The 27936-nt window shown below is 41.7% G+C and overlaps 1 protein-coding gene across 3 annotated transcripts; it reads right to left on the bottom strand.

Annotated features, from left to right (window-relative positions):
- Window positions 1-200: 200 nt before the first annotated feature.
- On the bottom strand, window positions 201-27775 carry btbd8 (BTB domain containing 8). Of its 3 annotated transcripts, none has more exons than XM_067597884.1 (19): window positions 27672-27772; window positions 26642-26760; window positions 23742-23921; window positions 19562-19686; window positions 19048-19165; window positions 17165-17254; window positions 16376-16456; window positions 16194-16290; window positions 15289-15377; window positions 14159-14261; window positions 13495-13677; window positions 13238-13408; window positions 10454-10583; window positions 9409-9470; window positions 8014-8557; window positions 7277-7361; window positions 5476-5597; window positions 3426-5381; window positions 201-1116 (listed from the first exon to the last, which is right to left on the bottom strand). In XM_067597884.1, the coding sequence occupies exons 2-19, from the start codon at window positions 26743-26745 to the stop codon at window positions 617-619; spliced, it is 4740 nt and encodes a 1579-aa protein (XP_067453985.1). In that variant the 5' UTR covers window positions 26746-26760; window positions 27672-27772; the 3' UTR covers window positions 201-616. The 3 variants fall into 3 exon arrangements, with proteins under 3 accessions (XP_067453985.1, XP_067453984.1, XP_067453986.1); XM_067597883.1 differs by having other exon boundaries at window positions 27400-27771; XM_067597885.1 differs by lacking the exon at window positions 201-1116 and having other exon boundaries at window positions 1165-5381; window positions 27400-27775.
- Between the last annotated feature and the right edge of the window lie 161 nt (window positions 27776-27936).

Genomic DNA, 27936 nt, shown 5'->3' with positions numbered 1-27936 from the left:
AAATGTTAATGTTAATTAATGTTATTAATTACAGCTGTTTCCTGATTTGACACATCAGTCTGTAATGTAAAAGGTCTTTTGTGTGTTGTATAAAAGAAAAATGACAAAAAAAGAGAATACAGTTTTGAACTTAATCAGTATTCTCTATATGTCTGTGTCTCCCAAACAACAATCCCTCAATGACTGGACAGTGACAAGTGTTCTTTTCTTCAGAAACACAAACCTTTATTTTCAATATGACATTAAATGCAAGCCAGTAGGCCAGTATTATTTTTCTTTAAGAAACTCCAGTCAACCATATTATCAGAAGACTGCCATGAGAAAGACTGTATTTTTTCATAATCTTATTCTTTTCTAGAACTTTGAAGCAACATCAATTAAACAGTCAAACATACAAAAATATCAGCATGCATAACAGTCTGTTTGTGTCAAGAAACAGACCACTGAGGGTTAATGGGGAATGCAAATCAGTTGCTGCAAAGAGTTCTGCAGTGTCCAGATAAAGACAGAGAAATAATTTCTTATAAATAATAATAAATTAAGACAAAGTTGATGTAAAGATGTTCAAAGTTCATAGAGAAGGTGTCAACTGTCCGGCAGGCTCTCCTCTGTGCAGTCAGTGATGCGTTTCCAGTTCCACGATGGTCCATTCTCCCTGTGGAGAGGCAGCGTCTTCTGGGGAGAAGCTGGTCACAGTGATGCTGGTGGAGGAGTCCTCCATGGGCGAGATGAGCTCTGCCCATCGCTTGAAGGTCTCCTTCTCTGGGGACAAGAAGGCCTGCGAGTCCAGGCAGTCACGTGACAGGGATAGTGTCTGCTTGATAAGGTACTGGGCCAGGTTGAGCTCCTCAGGCACAGGGTTTATGACGCCCAGATTGGACTCATGGTCTGAGAGGAGCTGCCTGAGCAGGCTCCAGTCCCGCTCTGCAAACTCACTACTTTTATCATTGTCCCCTATCTGCTTGTCTTCCTCTCCCTGCAGTTTAATATTCCTGTCCTTGTCCGAACAGTGCTCAAAGGTTTCTCCCACATCCATCTCGTAAATGGGAGAGAGGGCTTTGGATGGTCGGCGGTCATGTTTGCAGGTTTGATCCAATCTGTCACAACCATTGTCCCCTAAAAACAATTGACAATACTGCAAAATGACAAAATGATTCATTCCTCCACAGTTCTTTTTTCATTTCAGAGACACTACAATAAAACAGATTACTGAAATTTTACCCTTAATGCAACTGCGTCATTTCCCCACAGTGAAGTCAGGTGATGACAGCACAGTGGGGAGGAGGTGATTGATGGTCCATTATGCTCGTACAGTTTAATTTAATAACAGTGAATTAATCACTTTCAGAGTCACCAATCACTTGAAAGATGGATGTCATGGGTAGACAGTTGCCTTAAAGGTAATGCACAGAGGATGTTTTTCTGAATGCATCTCTTTATCCACCTGTTCAAACAAAGTAAGCCATGCATTGCCAGCACCAGTAAACTTTGTATTTGTCAGTAAGTACCAGTGATATGTTTTGAGGATTACGTGCAGGTCATTGAGCGAGCAGACCTAATGAACAGTACTGTCACAAAAACCTAAATGCAAGCAACAGTGATTTACTTAGTAGCACAAAAATGGCACACCACCAAGTTTCTTTTGACATTCTTTGTGTTTTTCTAGTTTTAACAATTTCAGCAAACGATGAAGTAACAAAATAATTGACATGTTTGCATGGGGATATATCCTCGGCAATGGTGCAGCAGGATTTCTTTTTCTGAATATGATTGTGAAAAAAGAGAGACATGGCAGAACCATGACAGCTGCCCTAGAAACACATCACATACTTTACAGAGGAGGCTACTGACACTACACAAAACCTACTGAACAAAAGCTTATAGACAACAAAACACAGTTTTCTTAAAAGGTGGACATCTACATATCTAGACACAAGTCTACTGGGCATGACAGAAGGCAATGGAAAAAAAAAATACAAAAAATAACGGGTGGATGTAGGGAATGGCAAATTAATTTTAATAGTAGCATGCATGTGTGCAGTGCAAAAAAACCCAAACAAACAAAAAAAAGAAAAACAAATAAAAAACTCAGGAACAGGTACATTCTCCAATAGAAATAAAGATAAACAGCCAGGAGATGCAAGGGAAAAGTTTCCCAGCACAACACACTTTTCTGAGAAGCAGTGGCAGTTTAGTGTCGTCTATTTTGTACAAACATTTTGTATTTGTCCTTTATGTCAGGTAGTCACGCTACAGAAATTTGAAAAAAATCATTACTTGCTTGTCATTTACCTGAACACAATTTTTAAAGGGCAACATATAGCATTTCAGCATCAGCTAATCTTTCAAAATGAATTTTGACATGTTGGTACAATTACTGTAAACAAAAAGACCATCACAGAGAGGCCCAGCCCCATCTAGTGACACTACACTGTATTTGACGTTGTGTACCACAAGGTCAAGATTTGTTTGTAGCTTATGGAGCCGGACGTTTGTGTTTCTTAAAATGTCAATGGTGTAGTGAATGAAAAGCTGAACATATTTATCCTTTTCAATAAAGCAAGAAAATGCAACACACATGGATACAGAAAGAAGAGACTCGCTGTAGCAACATCTTCTGAGATAAGATGCAATGGTGTTTATGGGAAATGTAGTCTTAATTTTAAGAAACACAAGCCTCATCAATATCACTATCAGCAGAATGATATAGAATTATCCCAGCAATGGTGTAATTGTCAAAGTAATTATACCAACAAATCATAATCAATTTGGCAATGATATGTTGATGTTCAAGTGCTATATATAGCACCTTCAACAATGTCAAATTATCTATGGCTTAAAAAGGCTGTTCCACTGCATAAAATAAATGACAAAAATAATCAAAAAATCTTATTTTTATGTACATAAAAGTGCATTGGTATAACTATGTCACAGGCCTTGTCAAAAGGCAGATTCTTTTTGACAAATACAATTCTATGATCAGTCTTCGTGAAATGTACTCTGCTTTCCCCTTTTTTTGTGTAAACTGAGTTACCAAGGCTTAAATGCTCTTCTGCCTAAAGGTAGTTCAGTTGATTAAAATGTACAGTTTAACTGTTTGATTGTTTAAAAGGATATTGATGTTGCAAATTCAAATTTACAACAGATATACATTCAATGCATGGAAATGAGAGCAAGCTTTTAGCTATGAAAATGATGACTACTGATTTAATTTGAATTTGAACTTGTATTTATAACTAGTTACTAAACTAGTATGCTGGATAATATCCTTTTTCTGAAGGAGGGATAGTTATATGCTGGACGTAGGTAAGGTCTAGGAGTCAGAGCAAAGGAGAATAAATCTTGCAGGGATAAACTGTACCTTCACTGATGGAGTTTGGGGAAAGAAGATGGGATTGGATTTGGGGTCTAGGATCATACATTACCTGCTGGAGATTGTGCAGCATGTACAGGAGAGTCCCCTGTCAGCTGAGGCTCATTTAAGTCTAGATGTAAATCAGCTTTCTTGCTTTCTGGGGGATGGGTGTGATTTTTTCGCAGCCCTCCATTGCTGTATTGTTCAGTGTGTCGCAGATCCAGGTGACATGGCCGTTCCTGCGGAGGGATGTCTCTCATGTCAGCGTCTGGGAGAGGGCCGCTGGACTTCACTCCATCCACCTGGATGTGATTACTCTCCTCCTGCACAGGCTCCTGAATCTCTGTAAGGAATACAGAGGATTTTTCTTCCTGTTCCTCGTTGTGTTTTTTGTGCTTCATACCTGCGTTTTCAATATGAGAGGGCAGGTGATTCCGTTGGTGACTGGAAGGGGCACAATTAGACTGAGGAGCTGTAGAATCAGACTCAAAAACATCACAGGGGGTCACAGCGTCATCAGCCTGTTGAGGTGGAGTCTGGATGCCACCCTCTTCTGAGCCCAACTCCTCACACTCATCAACAGAGAGCAACACTGACCTCCGGAAGTTAGAGGTCGACTGGTAGTCGGGCTGCTCGTTATCCTGGTCCGCACCATCGTCATCGAAAGCTAGGTTGACGATCCCCTGAAAGTGTGGTGAGGGATCAGTGGGTGGCAGTGGGTCCTGACCCGGGACCACTTCAACTTCTGACTTTTCATCTTCTGTCTCCTCTTCATCGTCGTCTTCCTCTTCCTCCTCAGAGGAGAAGAGCTGGTGGTCGGGGATGCTCTTTACAGTCACAGTGGCCTCGATTTCTGAGTGCTCCTCCTCTAAAGTAACCTCATCTCTTTGCAACCACGAACGGGGACGTTGTCTTACTCCCTCCTCCTCACTGGTGGTCTCTGCCTCTCGCCCACGCAGCCGCACCTCCACTCTCAACCCGGCCCCGCCTTCGTACATCTTTAACTCCTCTGGAGTGCTTGTATCACTACTACTGCGACCCAAGAAGTCATGACAGCGCATGGTGCCGCATTTGGACACACCTCTGTCGTTGGAGCAGTCGTCATCTTGTGATCCTCCGGCGTCGTAGTCCTCTGAGCGGGGCTTGATGTCGTCAGAGGAAGTGGTGTGCGTGCTGCCAGTCTCAGACTCTGGGCTGACCTGATGGTGGATGCCACTCCAGGAGTCCTCCAAAGGAGTATCAGTGCTTCCTATGCTGCAAGGGGTGTCTATGGGGCGTTCAGTATCCTTCGGTGAATTCGGGGACCTGACCTCGTGAACTTGCCCTCCACTGATGTGAGCAGGGATGACACCGCTTGGAGACTGCTTCCCTTTATTCCCTTCAGACTGTTTGCAAGTGTCTGCATTAACAAATCTGACATGGGGGATGTCCTTGGCTGTTGGTGTAACACTGGTCTCATCTTCCGCTTCATCAGTGTTTCCTGACTGTATTTCAGTTTTCTGAAGACTCTGCTTAGGGCTTGATTCTACTGAGAGGCTAAGTGAATCCCCTCCGTCGTGGCTTGGTGGCTGTGTACTGTGTGCTGCAGGCTGGTCAGAGGGCGCTAACTCTGTACTAGCTTTGTGCTCTGCAACATCACCAGTGTTTTCAGTTGGAGCGAGTTCAGTTTTACCAGTCGCTGCCTCTTTTCCTTTAGCTCCTGCCTTCTTGGAGGCTGTGGCAGCTGAGGTTTTGGAAGTTCCTACAGATTTTGGTGAAGCTTTCTCCGTAGACAATTCAGTAGTACTTTTCGGCTTTGGTCCCGACTTGGCAGATATTACAGAAGACTGCTTGGAGAGGGCTGAAGAGGCTTTTGCTGGTTTAGTACTTGATTTAGCTGAGGCTCCAGTTGCTGAAGTGGGTTTTGTGATCTTCTTCTTAGGAGCTTCACTGGCTGCTTTGTCTGGTGCTGAGGATTTCGACCCATCTTTGCTGTCGTCTTTCTTGGGGGAAGCAGGCTTTTTCATGGAGGATCCATGCTTGGAGACTAAATCAGAAAAAAAAAACAATGTGAGCAGGACATAAATACTTCGCCAGTGTAGGAACATACATTTGAATTAAGCAGACTTTGAACATCTTACCATGGCTGTCTGGTGTACCTCTTCCCTTAGTGTCTGCTCTTGCTGCTGTTGCTGAAGTTGATGCTTTCTCTGCTGCACTCTTGACTTTGCCACTTTCTCTCACACTTGACTTATTGGTAGGACTGTGATAACAAAAAGGCAAAACCATAAAACAAAATGACCACAGATGTTTTACCACAACATCCTCTTCAATTAATACCTCTGACTAACATCATCATAAAAATATTTATGAGCTGAGATGCAGGGAAAGTAAATCATGAATTCATATTTAACACCAGCGGGGGGCAGCAAAGTTTTTTTCTCCCATTTTGTCAAGGGCAAGCCTCTGAGACATGAGCTGATTATCAATGCAAAGAATTTCAAGTTGATACTTGTGACCTTGTGAAGGATGTTCTTCCCAGGTTTTTAACAAACTCTAACAGAAAGTACATTTTTACAGTCTGAGATTCACTGTGTGCCAAAGGTTGATGGAATTTGAAATCTCTTCATTGGTTTACATCCCAGAATAGGTTTACCCAGTGCAGGTTTACAGAGTTGACCTTAGATGGACATCATCGTTAATAATATTACAGACCACGTTTCAAAAGTACATAATGTACAAATGATTGGTCTCATCACCTACATTGATGCAATTTTAGTTTAGCAGGGAGTTCAGTGTTAACTACTGAAGAAAAGAAAATTATACTCCAGAAGACTGGAGCACATCCAGAAAAATAAAATTTGGATACTGCATGGATGAACTGTTAACGTTGCCATCTTTTTCTTTGCAAAAGATGTCAATCTGGTATGCAATAAGGCTCATATATAATATGTTTTATTAGGCTATCAACTATATATTGGCTACATGGAAGCTTTCCATGGGATTATTCAATATTAATGTGCTCCAAGAACAGATGGAGTTTGGATGATGCTGATTGTGAAACGGATATTTTTAACATCTTTGAAGGACAGATAAGAGGCTTGTCAGAAAATGCTCCACAGCTGCTTTCATCCCCCTGACAGCTACATGGGGCCCAAAAAACAACCAGGTGATACTGTGCTGCAACATCTGCCTCGTTTTTCCTACACTCACATTAATGAACATGTAAAGATGTGTATATTTGTTCTCTAATGATGTTGGGTATATTGGCATTCAGCTTATATTGCAACTTGGCCATCATGTGGAAAATGTAGTGAGGATGCTACTGAGATTCAAACTTGTTCAGACTAAATTCAAGTTCAACCTGCAGCTGTATGGACTGGCGTGTTGTAAAAACAGTTGTTAGAATGCTTTACTAATGTTTTTACTAATTTCAATATTTTACTAATTTGTAAATGTTGTATTTCATCAGTTTCTCATGATGACAGAAATTTCTGGATTCTTATAATCACTTTTTGGGTTTCTCAATCACTGCTGTCCCTCACTTGTCAATATAGCACTGATACAGCATAACAGCATATAAAGTTGGCAGAGTCTAGTCAGAGTCTGAGTAGTGAGCAGAGCTGAGTTCATTTGGCTCAGAAATGAGAATAAAACATCTCAAATGGGTTATTTATTTTCTGAAGGTTGTTAATCCGCAGCTTGAAGTGATTTTTCCTAGATTTTGGTTCGCGCACAGACAATTATGAACAACCTAAATGCTTTCTGGAGGGACTCGTGAACTCTATTGCTGCATATACTGTACTTGATGACTTGATGAGGGGATACTGACAAGGATATGAATTAGGGCTGTTAGACGTTATGCCTAGTATTTCATTGAAAACAAGCACAGATGAGAGAGAGCATACTGACGAGCACTGTGAGTGTGAGAGTAAAGCTCACCTGCTGGTCTTTGTTGAATCGGATTTCGGAGGTTTTGTCAGTGGGGATTTGTTCGCTGCCTTAGCCTGGTGTTTGGGCTTTGCTCCTAAAACACAGAACATAAACCACATGCGCTGTTGCAAATAGTTTGTCAGGGCGTACAGTTTTGAGAACAATCAACCAAAAGGGTAGCAGGGATACATGGGGTCGGTGAACGTGCTATGCTGGTAGTGCATGAACTCACATCACAGACATTTAGCCATTCACTTTTAGGGTGGGGTTCAGAGACACAGGCTACCCTCTTGCTCTGTTCCTATATCTTTTGTACCAGCAGGACAGACAGCTGAGGCCCACTTTAGCAGTGAACATGGGTATCAGTCGGGATTACCCCACCTCCCTAAAACCATTTTTGCCACAAAGGCTCAAAGCGATCAGTCACACCCCCCTGTGTGACAGCTGTACAGGGCTTTGACCTATGCTGTTCGGCTGTTCACTGATACCAGCAGGCTGCCAAGGACAGCCTCATTCGCTTTGTTTTCCCAATAAATCAACATTCATACATGACACTACCCAAAAATCCCTCTTGGCCATAGCACAACATTCATCATACTAATTGGTCCACAGGTCCTTTCATATCTCCGCTACAGTATTATGCCTGAAGCTGACTGGCAACACTTCACTTTAGCTACAGTGATGTCCTGCATTGTAATTGTCAGTCAAAATGATTAAATATTAAGAAGTCAATAAAAAGTGTAAACCTGGGATGGAGTGGGTGTCGTTGCGAGGGCTGCTGGCACCGTTCTCTGGCGAGGCGCTGCCTGATGTGGATGAAGCGCTGGGATGAGCTTGGGTGGTGCCAGCAGTACTGTCAGCCTTTCCTGCTGAGCTCTTCTGAGCCTTCATTACTGCTGTCTGGCTTGTAGATGTGCAGCTTGGGGGAGAGGTTTTAGGCCTCGCACCTGGGTTTGGCTTCTTGTCTTGCTCTTTAGCCCCATGAGAGCTTCTGAGGCCATTGGCACTGGCTGCATCCCGCCTGGCCCCTGCAGCTCCTGTGCCGTTGACAACTGGTGCGCCAGACGATGCTGTTTTTCCTTTTGCTCCTATACTCCTGTCTCCTGGTTTCTTTACATTCTTTGCCTTGGATGTGTGACCATCCCCTGGTTTGTTAGCTGTCCCCAGTCCATCAGACTTCATGGCTGATGCAGTGCTACGGGAGGAAGAACTAGTGTAGTCGGACACCCTCTGGGTCCTGTGCACAGGAGGACTCTCAGGTGCAGATGAAGGGCATTTCACAGCCCTCTGCTGCAAGAAAAAAATCAAACATATTACTCATGTAACTGTAAGACTGGATTAATCAGCAAATAACCAGAGGGCAGTCATACGAAACTGAGTATTATTAGGACAGATTAGTACGAGACACTGGAGCATACTTACCGCGTGTAACATCAACTTAAAGGTCTGCAGTCTGTTAAGAACTCCATAGTCTGTTCTTATCAGCCAATCAAAATCCCACTACTGTAGCTCCTGCTGATTATTTTCTTTTTTGTTTATTTCTTTTTTGTTTAGCAGATGTTAATGGGATGAAGCCTTGGTGCTTCTTTCTTGCTCTACTTTATGTATCAATTTGTGAACTTTTGCAAGTTAACTTAGCAAATCAGTAATTCCTTATTGTCTTTTAGTGTTAGTATAACAATTACCTTATCTGTAAACTGCTTCTTGAAAGTTCAGAGAATTAGTACTGAGTGCCTAGAAAGTGACTGTTCTGACTGCATAAAACCATTTCCTGCAATCTGTAGAAGCTTCACTGCTCTAAACCACTCCTGCCTGGATCCCCTCAGCCAAGCTTATCTTAGCTATACATCTGTTTAGAGAGGCCCTGCTGTTCATGTCATACTATATCTCTTTGCTATGAGGGTGGGGCATTTATGACATATGGCCTCCGATGGCCAGCGACTATAATCACTGCCAGGGATTACACAAACTTACATGGATTGCTCTGAGCTAAAAAAGGCTCATATGATCACATCATCAGCCAAGTTAAAGTCACAGATCTGATTAACAAGTAAAACTTCAATGATTTCTTGTTTGTGAAACAGAAATAAAACTTATAATAGAAGAATAAATGTTAATGCATTGTTGAATAGTAAAATTACCTGTGAGCTAGTGAATACAGGCTTTTTACCAAGTCTTCGACTGTCCCCTTTATCAATAGCATCTGTCAAAACAGGATAAAAGGAAGGCAAAAATCATCAGTTAACCAGTTGGTATTTCCTGCAAAAGAGAATATTCAAATACGGGCATAACACAGATGAAAAGGGTTGCACTGATGTCTTTCAGGAGGCTGCCTAGGTCCTTCATTATGTTAGCGAGAGCAGCCATTCTCTTCATTCACAAATTCCCATTTCCACACCCAGTGTTGACGCTTTGACCAAAAGGAAACAAACATTAAATCAATGGATCGATCAGTTGGCCACGTCTGGTGAACAAAGCGAAGCTGTTTCTTTATTTCATATACAAACAATTTCAAAATCTAAAGATTTATCTTATTTAATAAAAAAAACAAGCATTGTGAAATTTCTGCCTTTATAATGTTTGCATCTGAGACCCGGAATCCAATTACACTGGCAAGAAATATACCAGTAATAGGCACACGCTGATACCAGTCAAATAAATTATTCATGCAGTGCATTTCAACACAACTAGCTCAACAGTGAGGAAGCAGCGTATTATTTGTATTTGTGGATGTGTCTAATCATGTGCAGACTCACAAAGACAGAATTTCAGCCTTTCACTCCCACCCTTTAAAAACAAGCATGGCGCATCTGCTGCATTTACCATGTTAGCATACACTCATCTATCCAACACAGTTTAAAAGGTACCTCAGAAATGAAGCAGAAACATTTGAGAGAAGCACTGGCCAAACAATAAATGTGGTAGCTGTGTAGAAAGAAGCCATTAAATGTTAAATCAGCAAGCACCATATTTTCCTAGGGCTTTGGTTCATCTCTAATGATGCAGAGCCACTGCTTCAGCACTAGGCTGGGTTAGAGGGAGAAAAAACACACACACACACACACACATCCACACACACACACACACACACACACACACACACACACCGCAGCATGAATATCCTGTGTATATCATGTGTATGGAAAAAGAGAGCTCAGAGATACAGCTGCCAGATTATTTCCTTACCTGCCAGTATCCTCTCTCTGTGTTTGGACGACAGGGTCTCCCATCCCTGCGTGTGGCGGACCGCGTAAAAGGTCTGAAGCAGGAAGGTCCACAGCCGCCCGCGTAGCGTACAAATCTCTAGCCTGAACGGCTGGCGGTAACACAGAGGAGAGAGAGTGAGGGAGAGGAGAAGAATGGAAAGGGGTGCGCTACGGCACAAGCGAATCAGCAGCTGCTTGAAGAACCTTTCACCATGGCAACAAAAACCCCTCCCTCCCCTGACTCTGCCCCTCCCTCCCCCTCTGTCTCTGTAGCAGAATCCACTTGAGCTCCCTTGAGCAAAAGCAGTGATGTCACCGGCTGATGCCCATACTCCTGTTTCCACGCCTGATTATAAAAACAGGGCTGGAAGGTAGGGAGGAGCTACCTCTACCTCCTCCTCTGCACTAACCACACACACCCTTTCACCAGCAGATACACAGGCAGATTAGTGAAGCCTAATCCATTCTGCCATACTGTACGGTATTTACTGGGGTTATGCGCTTTAACTTGTGCAGCCAGGTCACTTTCCCCTGCAAGTCATCTCACGAGCTTAACCTGCCTCCTCTGACAATAGACTTTATTATTCTGTGTTCTTTTATTGACTGATTACACATAAAATTATTTTTACCAATCCTTAACATAGCTGACAGTGTGTTTAAGATTTTAATGGTACAATTTTACAACATGTTGGACTACCACAAACCAAAATTTCAATACTTGTTGATGCATCGACTCAGAATCACAGTTAACTCAGTTTATATTTAGAAATGATAAGGCTGTACTTTTGTTATGGTCAACAATTCCTATGTGAAGACAAAAACTGTGTCTCTCAATACTTTATGATTTCCCCGACCTGGACTTGGCGCTGAGACCAACAACAGGCCATGAATATATACTTTCACTTTTTTGAAAAGGCTAAATTATTTCCTAAAACAGCAGGTCACTGTAGTTTTAGCAGAAGTTGCGCCGACAGGAGTAAATAGTGCATTTGTTAGGCACTATTTTCACAGGTGGATTTGGTGTGTTAGTGAGTATCTACAACAGCAGGACAGTGTACATGTACAAACTACTGTGCTCATGTTCATCATGATGAATTTCTGTGTCACCCAGTGCAACTGTGTGGCTCACTGTGTTTTTTTTATGATAAGAAAAATATAAAAAATCACCAAACTTATCCTTTAAGATGATATTTGAAGTAAAAAAATAGAGTTGAAGGAATTGTGCATTCTGGCGCTGTGATCTGACATTTAAAAGTTAACTTGTTATAATTAAAGGTCAATGTTTTTTGTTCTGAACAATTATGATGCTCTTGTTACTCACTGGCCACAGGGTGGCTGCATCTTTTCTATTATATTATGTCGTGTTGTTAAATTTAGAGAGGTGCAGGAGGCAATTTAATACACAGGAGATGAGTTTTATATAGTGAGGTTTACACTAATATTGTTTTTTAAACCAGCACTAATATCCTGAATCTTTACATTTGTATCTACTGATAACAGATTCAACTGACAACATGCATTTTTTTCTATCTGAATATAAAATAATACTCTTTATTCTGTTTCTTATGTGACAGTTGTACTAAGTCAGCATGGTTAACAGTGTGGCCAATGAGGTGAAACTGTAGGATTTTTTTCTCTTTGCTCAACTCAACAACTCACAGAAAACATTTAATAGCTGAGAATCTATTAAAGGATTATAGCTATGCTACAGTCACTCAATAGTCATTTCAGAAACCTTTGTTCACTCTTTCATACCAAAGCTGAGCGGCATCAGACCTGCACCACACCCTGGTTAGGAGCAGGGTTGCAAAGCCAAGTTGGACAACCCATGCTAACCCATTCAGATAAACCCTAAACACATGTGACCCCAAAGGTCCTCGTTTTGGTCTGGAAAGCCAAGTAAATGTGGAGTTTGCTCTTCCAAAGCTGTATACTAACCTGCATCCAGAATGAAGTAAAGCACATGAAGACATAAAATGGTTGTTAGTAAAGATTGTCAAGTAACTAGTTTCAAGAAAGAGGCAATCTGACAGAGAGCAAACATTTCCAACACAAGACAAATGAATGAAGGGTTGTAAACTCAAGTCAAAAGCATTATTCTGGTCACTGACAGCTGGTCAGACTGTGCTGTTCTGTGTTTGGAAGCTTTATTTCTCTTCTCCAGACAAATAAAGCTTCCTAAATAAAACTCACAATGCTCACACATAAATACCTGCATATGAGCATTAATCAAAAATGAACAGGGCTTTATCTGTCATAAATAGCAACAGGCAGACAGAAAACAAAATCATAACTCAAGGTTCACTTACTAGTTTTTTTGTAGCTTTCAACTGCATCTCACATTCTTCCTCAATGGATTGAGTTAAATAGTTAGACGTTAGGAGTTAGTTTCTCAGGGAATCACACCACTGATTAAAATTAGAGTTTTTAAATGATGTTTTTTACTCCAAACTCCATCCACTGAGGAGGACCATGAGATAAGTCCAAAAGAAGCTAGTAAGTGGACCATGAGTGATTTTTTTTTTTTGTCAAACTACATCTTGCTGAGAAGCAGACAAAACCCCATGTGTTCAGGTAGTCTTGGTGCATTAGTTTGGTCTGCAGCTGCTCTCTGAATGGACTGAACTAAATGAGCAAGTTTAATTTTAACCGCATTACACATATTAGTGAGTGTGAACACAACCTAATGGTCACATTAGGTCAATGGTTCTATTTTTGAAGAGAGCGACAAAAGGGTCAGTAAAAAGAATCTGCTTCATTTCACCTCCTCTTGTTTTTGCCCTCCCTGCTCCAGAGGAAAGTCGTCCTCCACGTCATCTCCACACAGATAGTGCACAGCAGCGAAGAGTTCACAGCAGTTGTCCACAGTCACACCTTCTCTGACAGCTGAACACAGCTTCTTCAACAAGGTCGGCTCTCGGGTAAACTCTTCCCTCTGTAATGACCCAACGAACACTGAGAAAACAACCTTTCCAAACATCCTCACAGTAAAAAGGAGAGTGTTCTACCTCTCTGCCTTACCCTGCGAAGGTCGTGGAAGGCTTGAGTTAGGACGACTCTGGGGAGGTTTTGGACAATGACATTGAGGCTCTCCTCTTGCAGCTCTGTTGCCAGACTCCTCACCTGTTGAGCCCACTTGACTTCTGGGAGACTGCCAATCAACTGCTCAGTACCACAGAGCATGGTTACTGCGTTCTGCACAGTCTGAATGAAAACATTTATCAGCTAAACAAACTCTCTCACTGAGAACACAAAATCAAATCAGATGAACACAATCCTACACAGAATCTCACTGGTATTCTTGCCAGGGACCTACTGATCAGTAGAGGGATTCCCTGATTGTGTAATGATTCTTGGCCGGCACCTGAATCTCAGTACTTGCCAAACGTGAACAATGGTGCATTTGTCTTGCTCTACTCATAGAACGAACACCACATCTTTTGTAATGATGCAAGACATATTGGGCTATCAATAACAAGCCTGGATCACTCCCCATCTGTCTACAGCGACATCATATTCCTAAATTAGCCTGCCTTTAATAACTGAGAATTTAATAAAGGTCATCTTAGATTAGATCACATTCAAATTTCCTTCCTGTGGAAAAACACTGGAGAATGATTAGATGATATTTAGTGCAATTACATGAATACGGCATAGTTGATGACTCTAGGAAGGAGGAACTCACCATGGTTTCAGTTACAGCTGCTAGACAGGCTCTGTGTAGCTCAGGGGGCAAGAGGGAAAAGTTTCTCTCACACCAGGTCTTCACAAAATGTTCAGCAACCCACCTGAAAATACACGTGTTGTTTAGTCACTGTACTAGATTACTTGCTTTTGTGGGGTTTTTTTTTTTTTAAACAGGGTAGTTTGGATTCTGAGCAATTTCACAATATTTCCCCCAGTCAGAGTCAGATGAACCCATGAATGCTTTTTCTACATCTCTGCACAGAAACCCTGAGGCTCTGAGCGGCGGCTGGCAGAGCTTTGCTTGAGGGAACAGCAGAATGAGTGAGGATGAGAAGGTCAGTAACGCACTGCTGCACAGAGCAGCGCAGCTCGGTTCCTCGTCATACTCGCGTGACTCATCAGACTCAGCAGAGACAACACGGCAAGGCCAAGTCCCCCCCCCACCCCCCACACATACCACTTCAAATCAGAACCAGCTCACAGTCTCGCTCAACACATCCTATCCCCCTGACCTACATTCACACACTTCTTGCCTGCTCACTGCAGTGTGCGACACAGCGGTTAGCATGCAGTAGTATCAGCTAAAGGAAGTCTCAAAGTGAAAAATTAAGTTACAGGCACACTAATGGTCTCATCTGAGTGCAAAAGCAAACTTCTCTGAGCTTGATGCAGCAGTGTCTATAAAATACAACACTGACAAACAGCATTGTTTAAATTCAACACATAAATTTAACTTTTACGATTTAAAAAAATAAAATTAACAGGAATGTAAACACACTTTGCCTGAAATTGCATGTGTATTCTTTACATTTATACAGTCATCTGCCATGGTCACTTATACAGAATTATGCAGCTGGATGCTGGTAACCTAGCAACAAGATGCTGATGTAACTTGCCATGGCAGGAACGGCGACAGGTCTGCATTGTGTGACATGACCTCAAAACAAGCATTTTCCCCAATTTTGGTGCACTTTTCCAAATAACACATTTAAATTTATTGTCAAGCTTGAGAAAAATAAAGGGACCCTGAAATAAAATGTAATTGCTTTTCCAAATGTTTATGTATACACTGTATTACAAACATTTCCAAAAAATCTAAAATGTGGAACAATTAGTCCTGACACTCACCTCTTACACAGCATGTGGAGGTTTTGAAGGCCTAAGGCGTGTGTGAGGGACAGGCACTCCAGAACCGTCCTCTGAACCCCATCCATTGGCTGCAAACACAGTTATTTTAGACAGTGATGCTCTAATGGCTCTGTGACATACAGTAGAAACAGGCATATAGTAACATGGGAAGTAAACAGAGAGCTGTTACAGAATTATTGACACTGAGCATGCAGGCACTGAATAAAGTGCAAAGCAAAAGGAATAACAGGGATTTGTTCTTGGTGTTGACAGCTGTAATCTCAGATACTCCACATACTGCTACATGTCTTGCACTGAGAGCACTATGCTGAAAATCCTAATAATGATTTGGAATTAATAACATTTTAAATGGTACAATATTGACACTTTATATTTAGACTGCATGCCATGTATATCAACTGAACACTCTATTGACAGGTGACGCATCAGCCTTCATTTCAAACATACTTTAACTGGTTTCTGCTTCACAAACTCAGTTGCAACTACAAGCAACAGACATTACAGTGCCCAGCACACCTGCAAATATAATGCAACTACATTTTTACATAGGTGTTAAAGCTTTTTAATTTGTTTACATGCCATGGTGGCACACTGTTATTATCAAGTTTTATTTTATTTATGCTTGGGTTAAGGCAGACACACTGTTTGACGTGAATCAATTTTCTTGAAATTTTGTTTCCAAATCTGGAAGAATAATGCTGATAATAAATGTGCATCCTGAAATTATTTTCATATTTATCATAATCCTAAATTCAACATATATATTCTGAAGAATCAAAATGCTGCACATCTTAAATTTGGCAGGTTGCTCTTAATGTCATACACACAAGATTATGAAACCCATTCCTTAAGGCATTCATTTGTTTCTCTTCAGTATAGCTGACCTTGGGGAAGAAGCGGCAGTAGTCTCGAGTCAGAACCATCTGCACTACATCTTTCAGGCCCTCCAAACCCAACATGTCTGCTGCCAGCACCACCTGACTAAAGGACAGAAGACACCAAATACAGGTCAGCTTGTTTTCTGGGCTTGTGTTCTAATTTTGGACAGTCTGTTCACATATAGTACCTGGCGCTGGCTCCGGAGGGCAGATCTACAATTGCCCCGTACATGAACTGGAGCAGGATCTCCATCTCTTCTGGCCCTAAGCTGAAAAGATTGACATTAAAAACTGTTAACCACAGCCTGATATTCCCTATGTGAATTCAGGCACACAGTGTAGATGTATTTTTTCCTGTCAATAATACTGCATATCTTTCCATAAACACAACTGAGAATGCTGTAAACAAAATCCACATATCATGCAGCACTCGGTCCACGTGACTGCAGCCCGAGGGCCACTTCACAGGTTTCCCCCGCACGTCAGCCCAGCCGCTCTCTATTCTGACAGGCGTGTCTTCCCCCGTTACCCTCAGATCAGTAATGGTGAGGCGAGTGACATGTCTTTCCCCGGAGGAAAAAATGGGCTTCATTTGCCTCTGCCGCTCTGAAAGGAGACTGCGGGTGGTAGTGGGGGAGTTGGGTGGTGGTGGGGGGGGGGGCTTTTCAGCAGGCAGGCAGTGGATGAGAAGACATTTGTGTGCCTCACAGAGGAGGCAGTGCAACCTTAGTTGATAGAAATCTGAGCGAGCCACTGCCAGTGTGTGTGTGTGTCTGGGTATGTGGAGTTAAAACATGGCATTGTGAGTGAAACCCCATACTGTACAGAGCCAGCTCTGTTGCAGGGCATGAATTATTAATGCGGTATATGTAGAAATTCAACTGATTGTTCGAGAACGAAGCGTAGAATTGTTAGACCAGGACTGGAGGTGTATTATTGATCCCTGTGTCCTGCTGATGCTGATGAACCAGTCTTACCCTTGCAGAGTGATGCACTGTCTGGAGCTCTCCATCCAACTCCCGCTCAGCATGGCTCGGAAGTACTGAGACCGCGCACACAGAATTGCCCTAGAAACCCAATAAAGCAGGCAGTTGCATGTCAGATCCACCCACCATTTTAATATTTCACATGTCATCCGGCAGGCCTGTGTGTACTTAAGTGGCTTTGAAGTGACAAGAAAGAGAACTAAAAAAATTCTATTGTGTGTTGTGTGGTCTCTGGAGACTGTTTATTCTCTCTGACGTTTCTAGACTGTACTGTCATTGAAAGGGAAATATACAGCCAATGAGGCGTTTACAGCACATAATTAGCTACATTAAAAGGATAAGACTGGTGATTTTTATTATTTATCTTATTGTCAACAAAACCAACAATGAAATGATCCTTCTATCAAGTATTATCTATGTATCCAAACTCTGATATATCTCATTGCTCTGTGCCATGGAGCTCCATTATTGTCTAAAAACTATTAAAATAACATTAATGAGCGTTGCAGTGGGTGACATGTCCGCTCATTACCATGAACACACACACTGAAGTTTATTATGACTCAATTGCACATACACCATCCTGCTGCTGTAAATGCTCACTACCACGCCAAATGAGCAGTGATTTGCGACAGAAAATAGTCCCTTACAAATGCACTATTTCCTCCTGTTTGTGTAATGATTGTGAAAAACTACAGTGCCCAGCTGTTTTAGCACATCAGTTATTTATAAATATAATAAAATAAATTTAAATTTACATCTTCAGTAGGAACCAACGGGCTGGTTGCCACAGAGTTAGAGAGTCAGAGAGTATTGAGAGACAGACTAACGCATTTATACTTTGGTCTTTTCATGGTGTTTATTGACAATAAGAATGAGATAGAGTAATGCTAGCCTTATCCTTTAAAAGCATTTCAGAGCCGTCATATCATGGAAGTCAGTTCATTCTGTTGTCGCAACCTTGTGATCACGTTCTCCTCTGACCTACCTCACACTGCTAATCCTTTGTGTGACTTCACTAGGGATTGACAATATGGATAAAATCCTTTATTGCAATACATGTAATTTTAGACCACAACAGTGGTGTACACTGTGATACTGCACGGTATATTTTCAACTGAGACATCCTTTATAGATGAATACAGGTGGCAAATTAGCCTTCAGAATGTTGACAAGCTCACTCAATATCAATATACAACAATATAATTTGGGGATAACCATCAGTGCTTTAGAAAAGCTAAATCTGAGATATATCTTGATATTGTGATAACCAAATCCCAGACCATATTAAATCTTTGTCATATCATATTTATATATTGATAAGTATCATATTGATTCATTGTCCCGTTCTACTCTCCATGATGTGTAGCAGATATACCTCTTGCTTAGAAAAATTAACAGCTCAAAGTAGTGAGAGGCAGTCTTTTCTACAGTAATGGGTGGGGGGGGGTTTGGGCGTGGGGCAGGAGAAGCCGTGGCTCAGCCTCTGGTAGGCAACTGCAGCAGCTAACAGTGGGCCGTCATACAGATCACTGCTGCAGAGCTACCAAAAAATAGCCCAGCTTCTTCTCTCTGACAAGCGCTCGCTGGCTGGCTGCTCCCCTGAGCACGAGCCTGGAGAAACCAGTCTCCATGGTTACCGGCTACTACTACCTCTGCATCACTGAATGACCACCCACTGCTTCTCCACACTGGCAGAGTCAGCAGCAGATGTGCGACCTCCAGCTGGAGTGTGTTACATCTGGTAAATGTGACTGAGATATAGTGAAATAAACATAATCTGACCACACCTGAAGACATTTTTAAGAGATTGTGCTTTTGTATTCCAGATGTTTCTATACGGATGTCTCAGAGCAACAGTGAATAGTTCTAACCTGTGGCAGGAGAAGACCTGCTCCGCCACTTGGATGGTGATGTCACACTGCTCACCCCTCTGGTACAGATCCAGTAAGTCGGCTCCGAGGCCTGACGCCGGCTCAAGAACGACAGCGTCTGAGGAGAAGTTGATTCGGATAATGAGAAAGGACAGGAAGGAGAGGGTGATGACGAGAAAGGCTGTGTGTGTGTGTGTGTGTGTGAGCCATATACACTGGTATTTGTGTGTGTGAACGAGCAGAAGTAGCTCTCATTAAAACCCACTTCACTGAAAATACTGACAACATTTCTGACAAAAAGTTTTCTGAGGCACAGCTAAATCTAGAATTATCCGTAGCGCTGGCCGTGCTGCAATTAGCAGTAACGACAACAGGGATCCAAATGCGATTAGTGGAAAAGTGGATTATGGCTGAGATAACATGATGTGAAGAAAGCGGGAGGGAGGGGCGTGCAGCTGAACGGTCACATAACCTAGAATAAGCCCTCCGTGGAATAGAGTGTTGATCTGTTTACCTGAGTCAGTGGAACTACGAGGGTGCGTAGGGTCGGGAGCAGACGGCGTACTTTCTGGCTCACAGCCCTCCGTGTGTGGGATTATTTCAGCTGAGCGCATGCTCTGGTCTGCTGTGTACACTCGCCTGCGGGGGAGAGATTTTAAAGGTTAATGAAAACTAGACCTTTTACACCTTTAAATTACAATCCCATTTGATGCACTGTGACTTCAACTACACAGAATTTTTTTTTTTTCCTTCCAAACGGCAACTTCCTATGAGGTGGCAACCTTATGAATGATTCTGCATTATAGGCAACTTTTACCTTCCCTACTTCAAAATCATGCTGTAGCGTTCTGGCTAGTTCCTCCAGTTCCTCACTGTCTATACATGTGTCCGTTTTCAAATTGCTCACCCTGCTTATTCTCACAGCGACAAAAAGGTGAGCAGAGCAACCCAAACATCTTTACCCCCCAAACAGCTTCCTCCTACTGCAAGATCCCCAAATGCTCCCAGCACAGCATGGAGATGCAACCCCTTCTGTCACCTACCAGGCAGTTGTGCCCAGTTGACTGGAATACAGAAAACTGTCAAGTTTCAAAAGCGTCAAATGCATGGTCAGCTTCTTACTGAGTGTTCAGACCAAAACTAAAAAATGTAAGAGGCTGCATTGGTGAGGGCTTGTTTTTTCAGGTATTGGTGAGATGTAAAGTAATGTTGGAGTTATGCAAAGGTCTTGTAGAGCTGCTTGTATTAAGGCAAAGACAAACACAGATGAAACAAAAAGTTTGGTGTATTTTGTTGAAATCTTTGTAGAAAAACGTGTTTATATTCCTCAAACCAAGATATTGAAAGAGGACTAAAACTCAGGTATAATAATGGTTTCAATCTCAGCATTTTTTCATTTATATCTCATTTGCTCACAGTATTTTAAAAAATGGGCTAACAGCAATCTAATTCTAAACGGTGTCATATTTAAGAGACTATTTTATTAATGCTAAATTGTCTTTGGTTGTTATGGGGAATTCTGACATCTCTTGTGCAGTGTTGAAGCAGGGGAGAGTCTCCCAGCAGTGTCACTCTTGTTCTAGTGTTACTAATGTAATTTGCCAACGTACTGCTGTTTTCCAGCAGTGCTGTCACCATGAAGAGTAATAAAAAAAGCCTAACCCATCTACAGTAAGTGATGCCCTGTGGTTCAACATCTCATTGTTGGTGATCGAACTGTGAAAGCCAAAAACCTCTACCTCTCCTGGACAGCTGAACTCTGCAATTTTACAGTTTCCATGTGTGAAATGACCTTTAAAAGGGACCTATTATACTCATTTCCGGCTCTATATTTTTATTTCTGGACTCCACTAGAGTAGCTTTGCAGGATTCATAGTTCAGAAAACTCCTTATTTATCTTATTCTGGCTCTTTATGCCCCTCAGTTCAGCCTCTGTCTGAAACAGGCTGTCTTAGCTACTGTCTCTTTAAGACCTCCCGATGAACCCACTCTCTTCTAATGAGTTCAACACCCAACCCTAGTATGCAAATTAAACTATAGACCGACATGCGTGACCGTTCAAAAATATTCTCAGGAGTTAACCGATTAACGGTAAACTGTTGACATCCCTACAGTCGTCACAAAAACATATGGAGATATTTGGAGCTCTTTGTTCAGTGCATCAGTTAGAAATAGTGCAGGGAGGAATAGTACAAGCAGAAACAGCCACAGTGATGATGATGTTTGATGACAGATGGTCAGCACCTCCAACAGGTAAACAACTTATTTTATTTTGCCGTGTTGCGTAATGGAAAAACACTCACAACGTTCCAGCTCGACTGGAGTCATAGCTCAGCATGACCAGAGCTCCAGACTAACTGTTTTCACCACCATCCTGAAAAACAATTTTAACTGTCCCAAAGTGAATGTAAACCATCCCAAAATCAAAATCTTGTTTCTTTACTTTGTAAAGTAAGACAGATTTTACCTGGGCCCCCCCAAATCACTACATCTGCTGTGTCTGTGTGAACTGTGTCTTTGCAATACATTTTTATATTTATGTAGCCCTCTATGTATGCTGCCTGCTGCGGTCCTGTTTCTGCTCCTGATAACCCATGTAGCCTGGAAAGATTGTAGCATGCTGAGCGCAACAATTTTACCAGCAATCTCTCTTGTATAACTGCAGAAATAATCGTTATTGCTGCAGAGCAGCAGCAGACTGCAGCATTGCTCTGCTACGTTCACATTTTAGAGAATGAAATTAATATTTTCCTCATTAATGATGTATTATTTCACCGCTCGTGACCCATCCACTATTAAACCTTCAGTGCAGAACTTTTACATATAAATGAATGTCCATTACTTTCAAGCCCTTGCCAAACGTGTTCACACAATGCTGATTAAGCCTATCATGGCCAGATAAATCTCACTTTATTTCACAGTATACAGAGTTTTTAAATCTCATGTTGGGAGGGACATTCCCGCACTGGCTGTTTGAATGCACACCCAGAAATATCCCCCAGCCAAGCAAGCTAACTTCTGGTTAGCCCTCTGCTAACTTGAACGGGGATCAAATAATTTAATCGTGCGGCTCTTCTAGTCTTTCCAAATGTTATCGGACTGAGTGGATCAAATTCTGATAGTGAAACAAGTCATTTCGCGGGGGCTGTGTGACCCTTGTGGCAATTTATCCACCATTTTACAGCCGCAACAGTAGCGACGAATTAGGCTACAGCGTAGCCTATAACGTGAGCACATGTCAACAGTGTTTTTGCAATTACTCTCATTGCCAGAGGGGGAATAGAGTCTTGCACCCCAGCTTTAATCAGAATGTAATTCTTTATGACCTGCGGATTAACCGTGGTGCCCGCAGATATAACTGCAATCATGCATCACTACTGTCCACATATAAACTATGTTTGATAAGTGTTTAAGGCTTAGTTTATGACAAAAAAGACCACAACAATATATTGAAATGGTCTAAACTTATGCTTTAGCTAATATACTCACACACAGCCAGAGTAGCGCTGTGTTTTGTTTAACCAGCGCAACATATTTGTGAGGTCCTGTCAGCAAGCTGTTTGTGACTGAGAGGATAGATGGATGGTACCGCAGGAACATTTCAGGTCTCCAGCTGAGTAGCCAGCCAGTGATAGTAACTATAGTAACAACATGAGAAGACGCACTCTATTGTAGTCAGCACTGGGTTCAGTTTGTCATTTGCTAAGCAATATTTTAAAATGAATAAATAAATAAATAAATAAATTTTGTCCAGGAGGCATCAAAGGGAAGATCTCTGTTCATCCCAAACACATTTTCTACCGACCCCGGGATGACAAGACACCAGCAGTGAACTCGCACGCTGTGTGTGGAGCAGATGACCATATAAAGATATCCGTCACAAGCCGACGTCAGCTCAGGCTGAAAGTAGAAAAAACAGTTGGAAACTGAGCGTTCAGAGCAGTCTGAAGCCAGTTTTTGCTCACAGAGATTACGTCTACATACGTTTGCCTCATTATTTGGCACTTTGGCCACGTTCAATATGGACATCCAACACTAACATTATATGTATGACAGAAAATAAGAAAAAGCATAATAGGTCCCCTTTCAACAAACTTTGACTCCACGGTCATGTAGCAAAAACATGAACAACTCTTTCTTCTACTCCTAATTATAAATTGCTAATGAGACAAAGATACAAAGACACAAATCAGTGGATCAAAGACTTGTGCACTCTAAGAGACCACACTGCAAAGCCTTGATGAAAAGTAGGCAACTGCTACATTAGAAACTTACTGCAGTTCATTATAAACACTCACTCAATTTGGGAATTGTGTCTCAACACCAACATGAGAGTGTGATGTGTAATTTATTATTTAACAGCATTGCAGCATTTGCAACGCTCCTTGAAACCAACATAGTGCCCATGCAGCAGCACATCCTGCAGATTAAAGAGGAGCACTTGGCGCCCTCTGTCAGAGAGTCACTGAAACTGCAACTCTTGGAGGGAAAGATAAATGATGTCTCTTGTGGCCCCCTTCTAAAAAAGCAGATGTGGCGTTAAGACTACAAATGACACTATTAAGAGGTGCTTGTATTCATAAGAGACATTAGAAGTTCTTTGTGGAGGAGCAAGAAAAAGAAACCGCATAGCTCAAGAACTAAAATATATGCTGTGACCATCAAATGACAGATAACTTGTTCCTTCTGCCTACCTGATGAAATCTTTCAGCCCAGAGAGTTCATAGTCAGGCAGATGGATGATGTTGGGGTCTTTGTGCATCTGCCCCTGCAGGACACTAGGAGCTCTGGCCAACAGTACAGCTCTGTGTGCTCGGAGTTGGCCAGAGCCAGCACATAGACACACATCAGCCTCCAACTCCTCCTGCAGCAACCTGGGAAAACACATTACGGAAAACACAACACTTTATCAGGGGGAACGTGAACAGCTTTTCTTACTGATTATAAAAAAAATACCAAAACTATGGGTGGAGACAAGGTGGCAAGAACTTCACATTCAATGTAGTAAACAAAGAACATAAACAATGAACTGAGGCTTTGTTAACATCTCAAGTGACCTCAAAGATCTATGAAATTCAAAGATTAATCTGATGGCCTATTTTCCCCACTTCAGAGTAAGACAAGCACAGTCCTGAGGCGGTCCATTTCATCTTCACCATCATTAGCTTGCGCCTCGATGACTGATATGGGTGACCCAGAAATCAGTCCGCTTAAGGCCAATTGGCTGGTATGAGTTCAAATGCTGGTGCTGTGTCCATCTCTGAAACCCTCTGAGTGCCCAAATCGTTGAGCCACTCGTGCAACAAGGAGACTCACATCACTGTTGACTCAAACCCCATGAACTGCTCAAAGAGCACGTGAGCTAGTTCACTGTGGGCCTCCAGTCATCAGAGTAATTTACTGCTACTTTGCTCTATGCCAAGTTTTCTATTCCAGATTGACTGATCCTACTATCTGAGGAAAAACTCCACCTCTGGCTACTACTTTTGTGATAAAGAGCTGGATTTTACTTTCTCCATTGCACAAAATTTCCATCGACTGTTTTGTCTCCTTTTTTCCGCAGTTAGTGAATTGTTATGGCTCTCAAGACGTGGGTCGCTTTCACAGCTGTTGTATGGTTCATTTTGTCTGGATCAAGGGGTTTTTGTGGTTGTCATCCTGCATCATCAGTGCTATGTGGAGAAATCTTATTCTGCTGTCTGACAGCAGGTCATGCTGCACTTTCATGCTTCTTCTGTACCAACTTATTTTCTCTGGTGTCACAAAGAGGTCATGAAGAAATAACTGATTATGACCAATCATACTAACAGATAGAGATAGTAATAATAATATTATAGGAAGAGATAGTTGCTGTGTGGTAACTACGTTTTAAAACTGCTAGTGTGACACAAGCTCAACACATCTCTGTTTCAACTTCTTTTGACTTTATGATTGATTGGGGCAAATCCCTGCATCCCTGTGCTTTAAATACATACAAGTTAGTTGTTTTTTGTATTTTTTGAGTGTCTGATTATTCAAGGTATTTGCATAATTCATACTAGACTTTTTTAGAATTTTCTTATGTTAGTTATTTGTTTGGTTTATTTAGATTTGAAGAAGAATAGAGAAACACTTAAGGCTCCTAAGGGTTTATATAGGTGGTCAGGTATAGGACCAGAAAGTATAGGACCAGAATGCATCTGGGATGATCTATGTTTTTTTTGTCGTTTTTTTTTTTAAATCAGAGCAAGAGAGGCAGCAGGAACCATGATTTCTTCATTCTATTGCTGGCTTGCTTGCCAGAAAGCGCAAAGACTTTGTTTGGACAATGGACTCCTCAGCCTGGGTACACAACATTCCTGTGGTGCATCAGAGGTCATTTGAATCCAAGTTTGATTATAATTATGGACAAATAGCCACTGCACCATGGTTACACAATGATTTGCATAAAATATACACGGACCAGTCGCTTATACAGATTACTTACAGTCACAGACTACTTACATTTCTTATAAGATCTCTTTCTTGACAGCTCAGGGTCAGATGATGAGTTTAACAGTAGTTAAGCGTTTGAAGCCCTGCTAAAATCACATATCTATTTTCATAGTTTTCACTTTCACACCACAAATAAACCACACCGGAGTCTTGGAAGAAGACTGAGACAGTTTCAGGTGGTCTTGGCTTAGTTTGGTTTCACAGTTGGTTTTGCATTTCTTTGTTTGGCTTGGTGTCAATGCTGTCTAAATATATTGGATTTTGTGATAGTAGATATGTGACTTTAGGATTACAGCTAAACTACTATTAAATCCATCTGCTAATTGTGAACGAACAAGGAAGTGATCTCCTGATCTGCACAAGCAATATACAGCCTGTTTTTATACAAGATAATTGGTAATCATGATAACACATTTGCGCATCAGCATGTGAGTGCAGGGATTCTCTGATAAATCAAAGTGAGGTATGTAAAGTGAGATTTGCGTGTCTACTTTAGCTGCTCCTCATTAAAGAGTTAAACAGGTGAAACATACAGTGACCACACACTAACTAACCCCATAACATTACAGTACAAAGTCCATATGACTGTCAGTTTACACGTCTTGGATCATTTGTCATAAGTCAATATCCACACAAAGCAGGACAGAATTTAAAGGCAACAATGTATCTATTTTTTCCACAGTTCCTCTTCTACAGAGAAAGAAACACATTTTCCCTGAATAACAGAAAAACTTCTGCTTCTTTTTACTCAGTCATAAGTGTGCTGGACATATCTCAATGTGACACCAAACCTGCAATCAATAAACCTGCCTGGCAGGTTGGGCCAGAAAATAAGTGTTAGACTTGTTTTTCTATGACTATAATCATCATGATTAAACTTGATCTACCAGCAGGTTCTTTACACTGGTAAGCCATTAGTGACTGGGTGACTATTCAAGTACCTTAAAGAGAGAAGCAGCAGCAGAAAGAAAAGGCCAACTGACTTTTACAAGCTCACAAAATCTGAGTTTTTCTGTGTCACAGCCTTGTACTGATTTGACTTGGGTGGAAATACATGAAGACAAGGGTCAACGTTTAACCCAGGTCTAATCAGTTGAGTGCATACTGTCATGTAACTTACCTGTTAAGGTCTGCAGACAAAGCAGATGATAAACATCTCTTTAGCTGCTCTTTGTGTTTGCGCTCTTTGGCCTGGAACTCTCTTGCAGCCTCTGTGGTGATCATGGTTTATTCTCTTCTCTAAAACAAAGACAAAAAGCTTAGCCTGTAAAATTGTAAAGCAGCTCTAGAAAAACACTACCAGATAACTAGTGGCTGCTATGTGAAAACAACTGAGTTATTCAAGTATAGTCAAGTGAAACAGGGCCTATAAGAAATGGCAAAAGGCTTAAATTGTGGCAAATATGCCAGCTGACATTGCCTTACTATCAAATATGACAGAATACAACAAGCCACATATGCTTTACTCTTTTTTAATTATAGGACGCGGATGCTAACCTCACCTAGATACCCTCAATGACTTAACATGATGTCGACTGCTGTCAAGAGTGCAATACCTTTCTTCACCACACAGACTGACTTACGTTTACCAGCCGTTTCAACCCAGAGGGGCGCTGTTTTACTCATTTTAGGAGAATCAATGAAAAATTTAAGAAACGTACAGCAACTGCTGTGCGACCAAGTCTATGATTTAACATATTATTATCCTTATTATTAAAAAGACTATACGAACTTCGGTAGTGGCGGAAGACTCCCTTAGCTTCCAGGAGAAAACACAACTGATAACATCACCAAAAACAACCAGCTTCTTTCCATTTTAAGAAGAAGTTTCATTTATTCATAATTAACCCTCATCCAAAATAAAACACACTCACATACCTACGCAGACACATATATTTGGTCTCGCTTTGCCCGGCACTGTGTTTGCTGTGAGCTCAATATTACAAACACTCTCATTTTCCTCTCTCGGCTAGCATGCTAGCGCTAGCTTTACACATGAGCCACCGCTACGAGTTACTTATGTTCTTGAACCTTAAACCCTTAATGCCTGGTGACAAAAAGCGGAGTTGAAGGAACAAACTGCAGTCTGTCAGTATGAGGTGCGGCGAAAAGCAGAAGTAGTAGCTTCGTAAACGGGCTGACACACTAACCGATGTTGTTGACATCACCGCTGCACGCTGGTCGCCACCCACTAAGACACGGTCTGCAAAAAGGGGAAGGAGCGGACAACTCGTCACAGCCTGAAAGCTGCTGCACACGCGCAGTGCAAGTAAGAAGTGAGTCGTGCCCTCAAATGATGCCTTCACGTGCTCGAAACTGTAAAGAAAACAGTCAATACAAACGCATTTGATTTGGTCGGTGATAATGGGAAGGTTATATGACATAAGCGTCCTCTGGTGGTGCTCTCCCTACCTC

The sequence above is a fragment of the Thunnus thynnus genome, chromosome 8 (assembly GCF_963924715.1).
Source record: "Thunnus thynnus chromosome 8, fThuThy2.1, whole genome shotgun sequence".
In the NCBI taxonomy this organism is placed as follows: domain Eukaryota; kingdom Metazoa; phylum Chordata; class Actinopteri; order Scombriformes; family Scombridae; genus Thunnus; species Thunnus thynnus.
The sequence above is the reverse complement of the archived record's forward strand: the minus strand, read 5'-3'. Positions and strand labels throughout refer to the sequence as shown.

What these genes read in the sequence shown, in the direction of transcription:
- btbd8 (XM_067597884.1), bottom strand. Translation starts at nt 26,745, where the DNA reads ATGATCACCACAGAGGCTGCAAGAGAGTTCCAGGCCAAAGAGCGCAAA. An exon ending in CAGGTCTTCTCCTGCCACAG is followed by an intron (nt 17,255 to 19,047) that starts GTTAGAACTATT and finishes TTGGGTTTCTAG; the next exon opens with GGCAATTCTGTGTGCGCGGT. An exon ending in GATTCAACAAAGACCAGCAG is followed by an intron (nt 5,598 to 7,276) that starts GTGAGCTTTACT and finishes TTGTTATCACAG; the next exon opens with TCCTACCAATAAGTCAAGTG.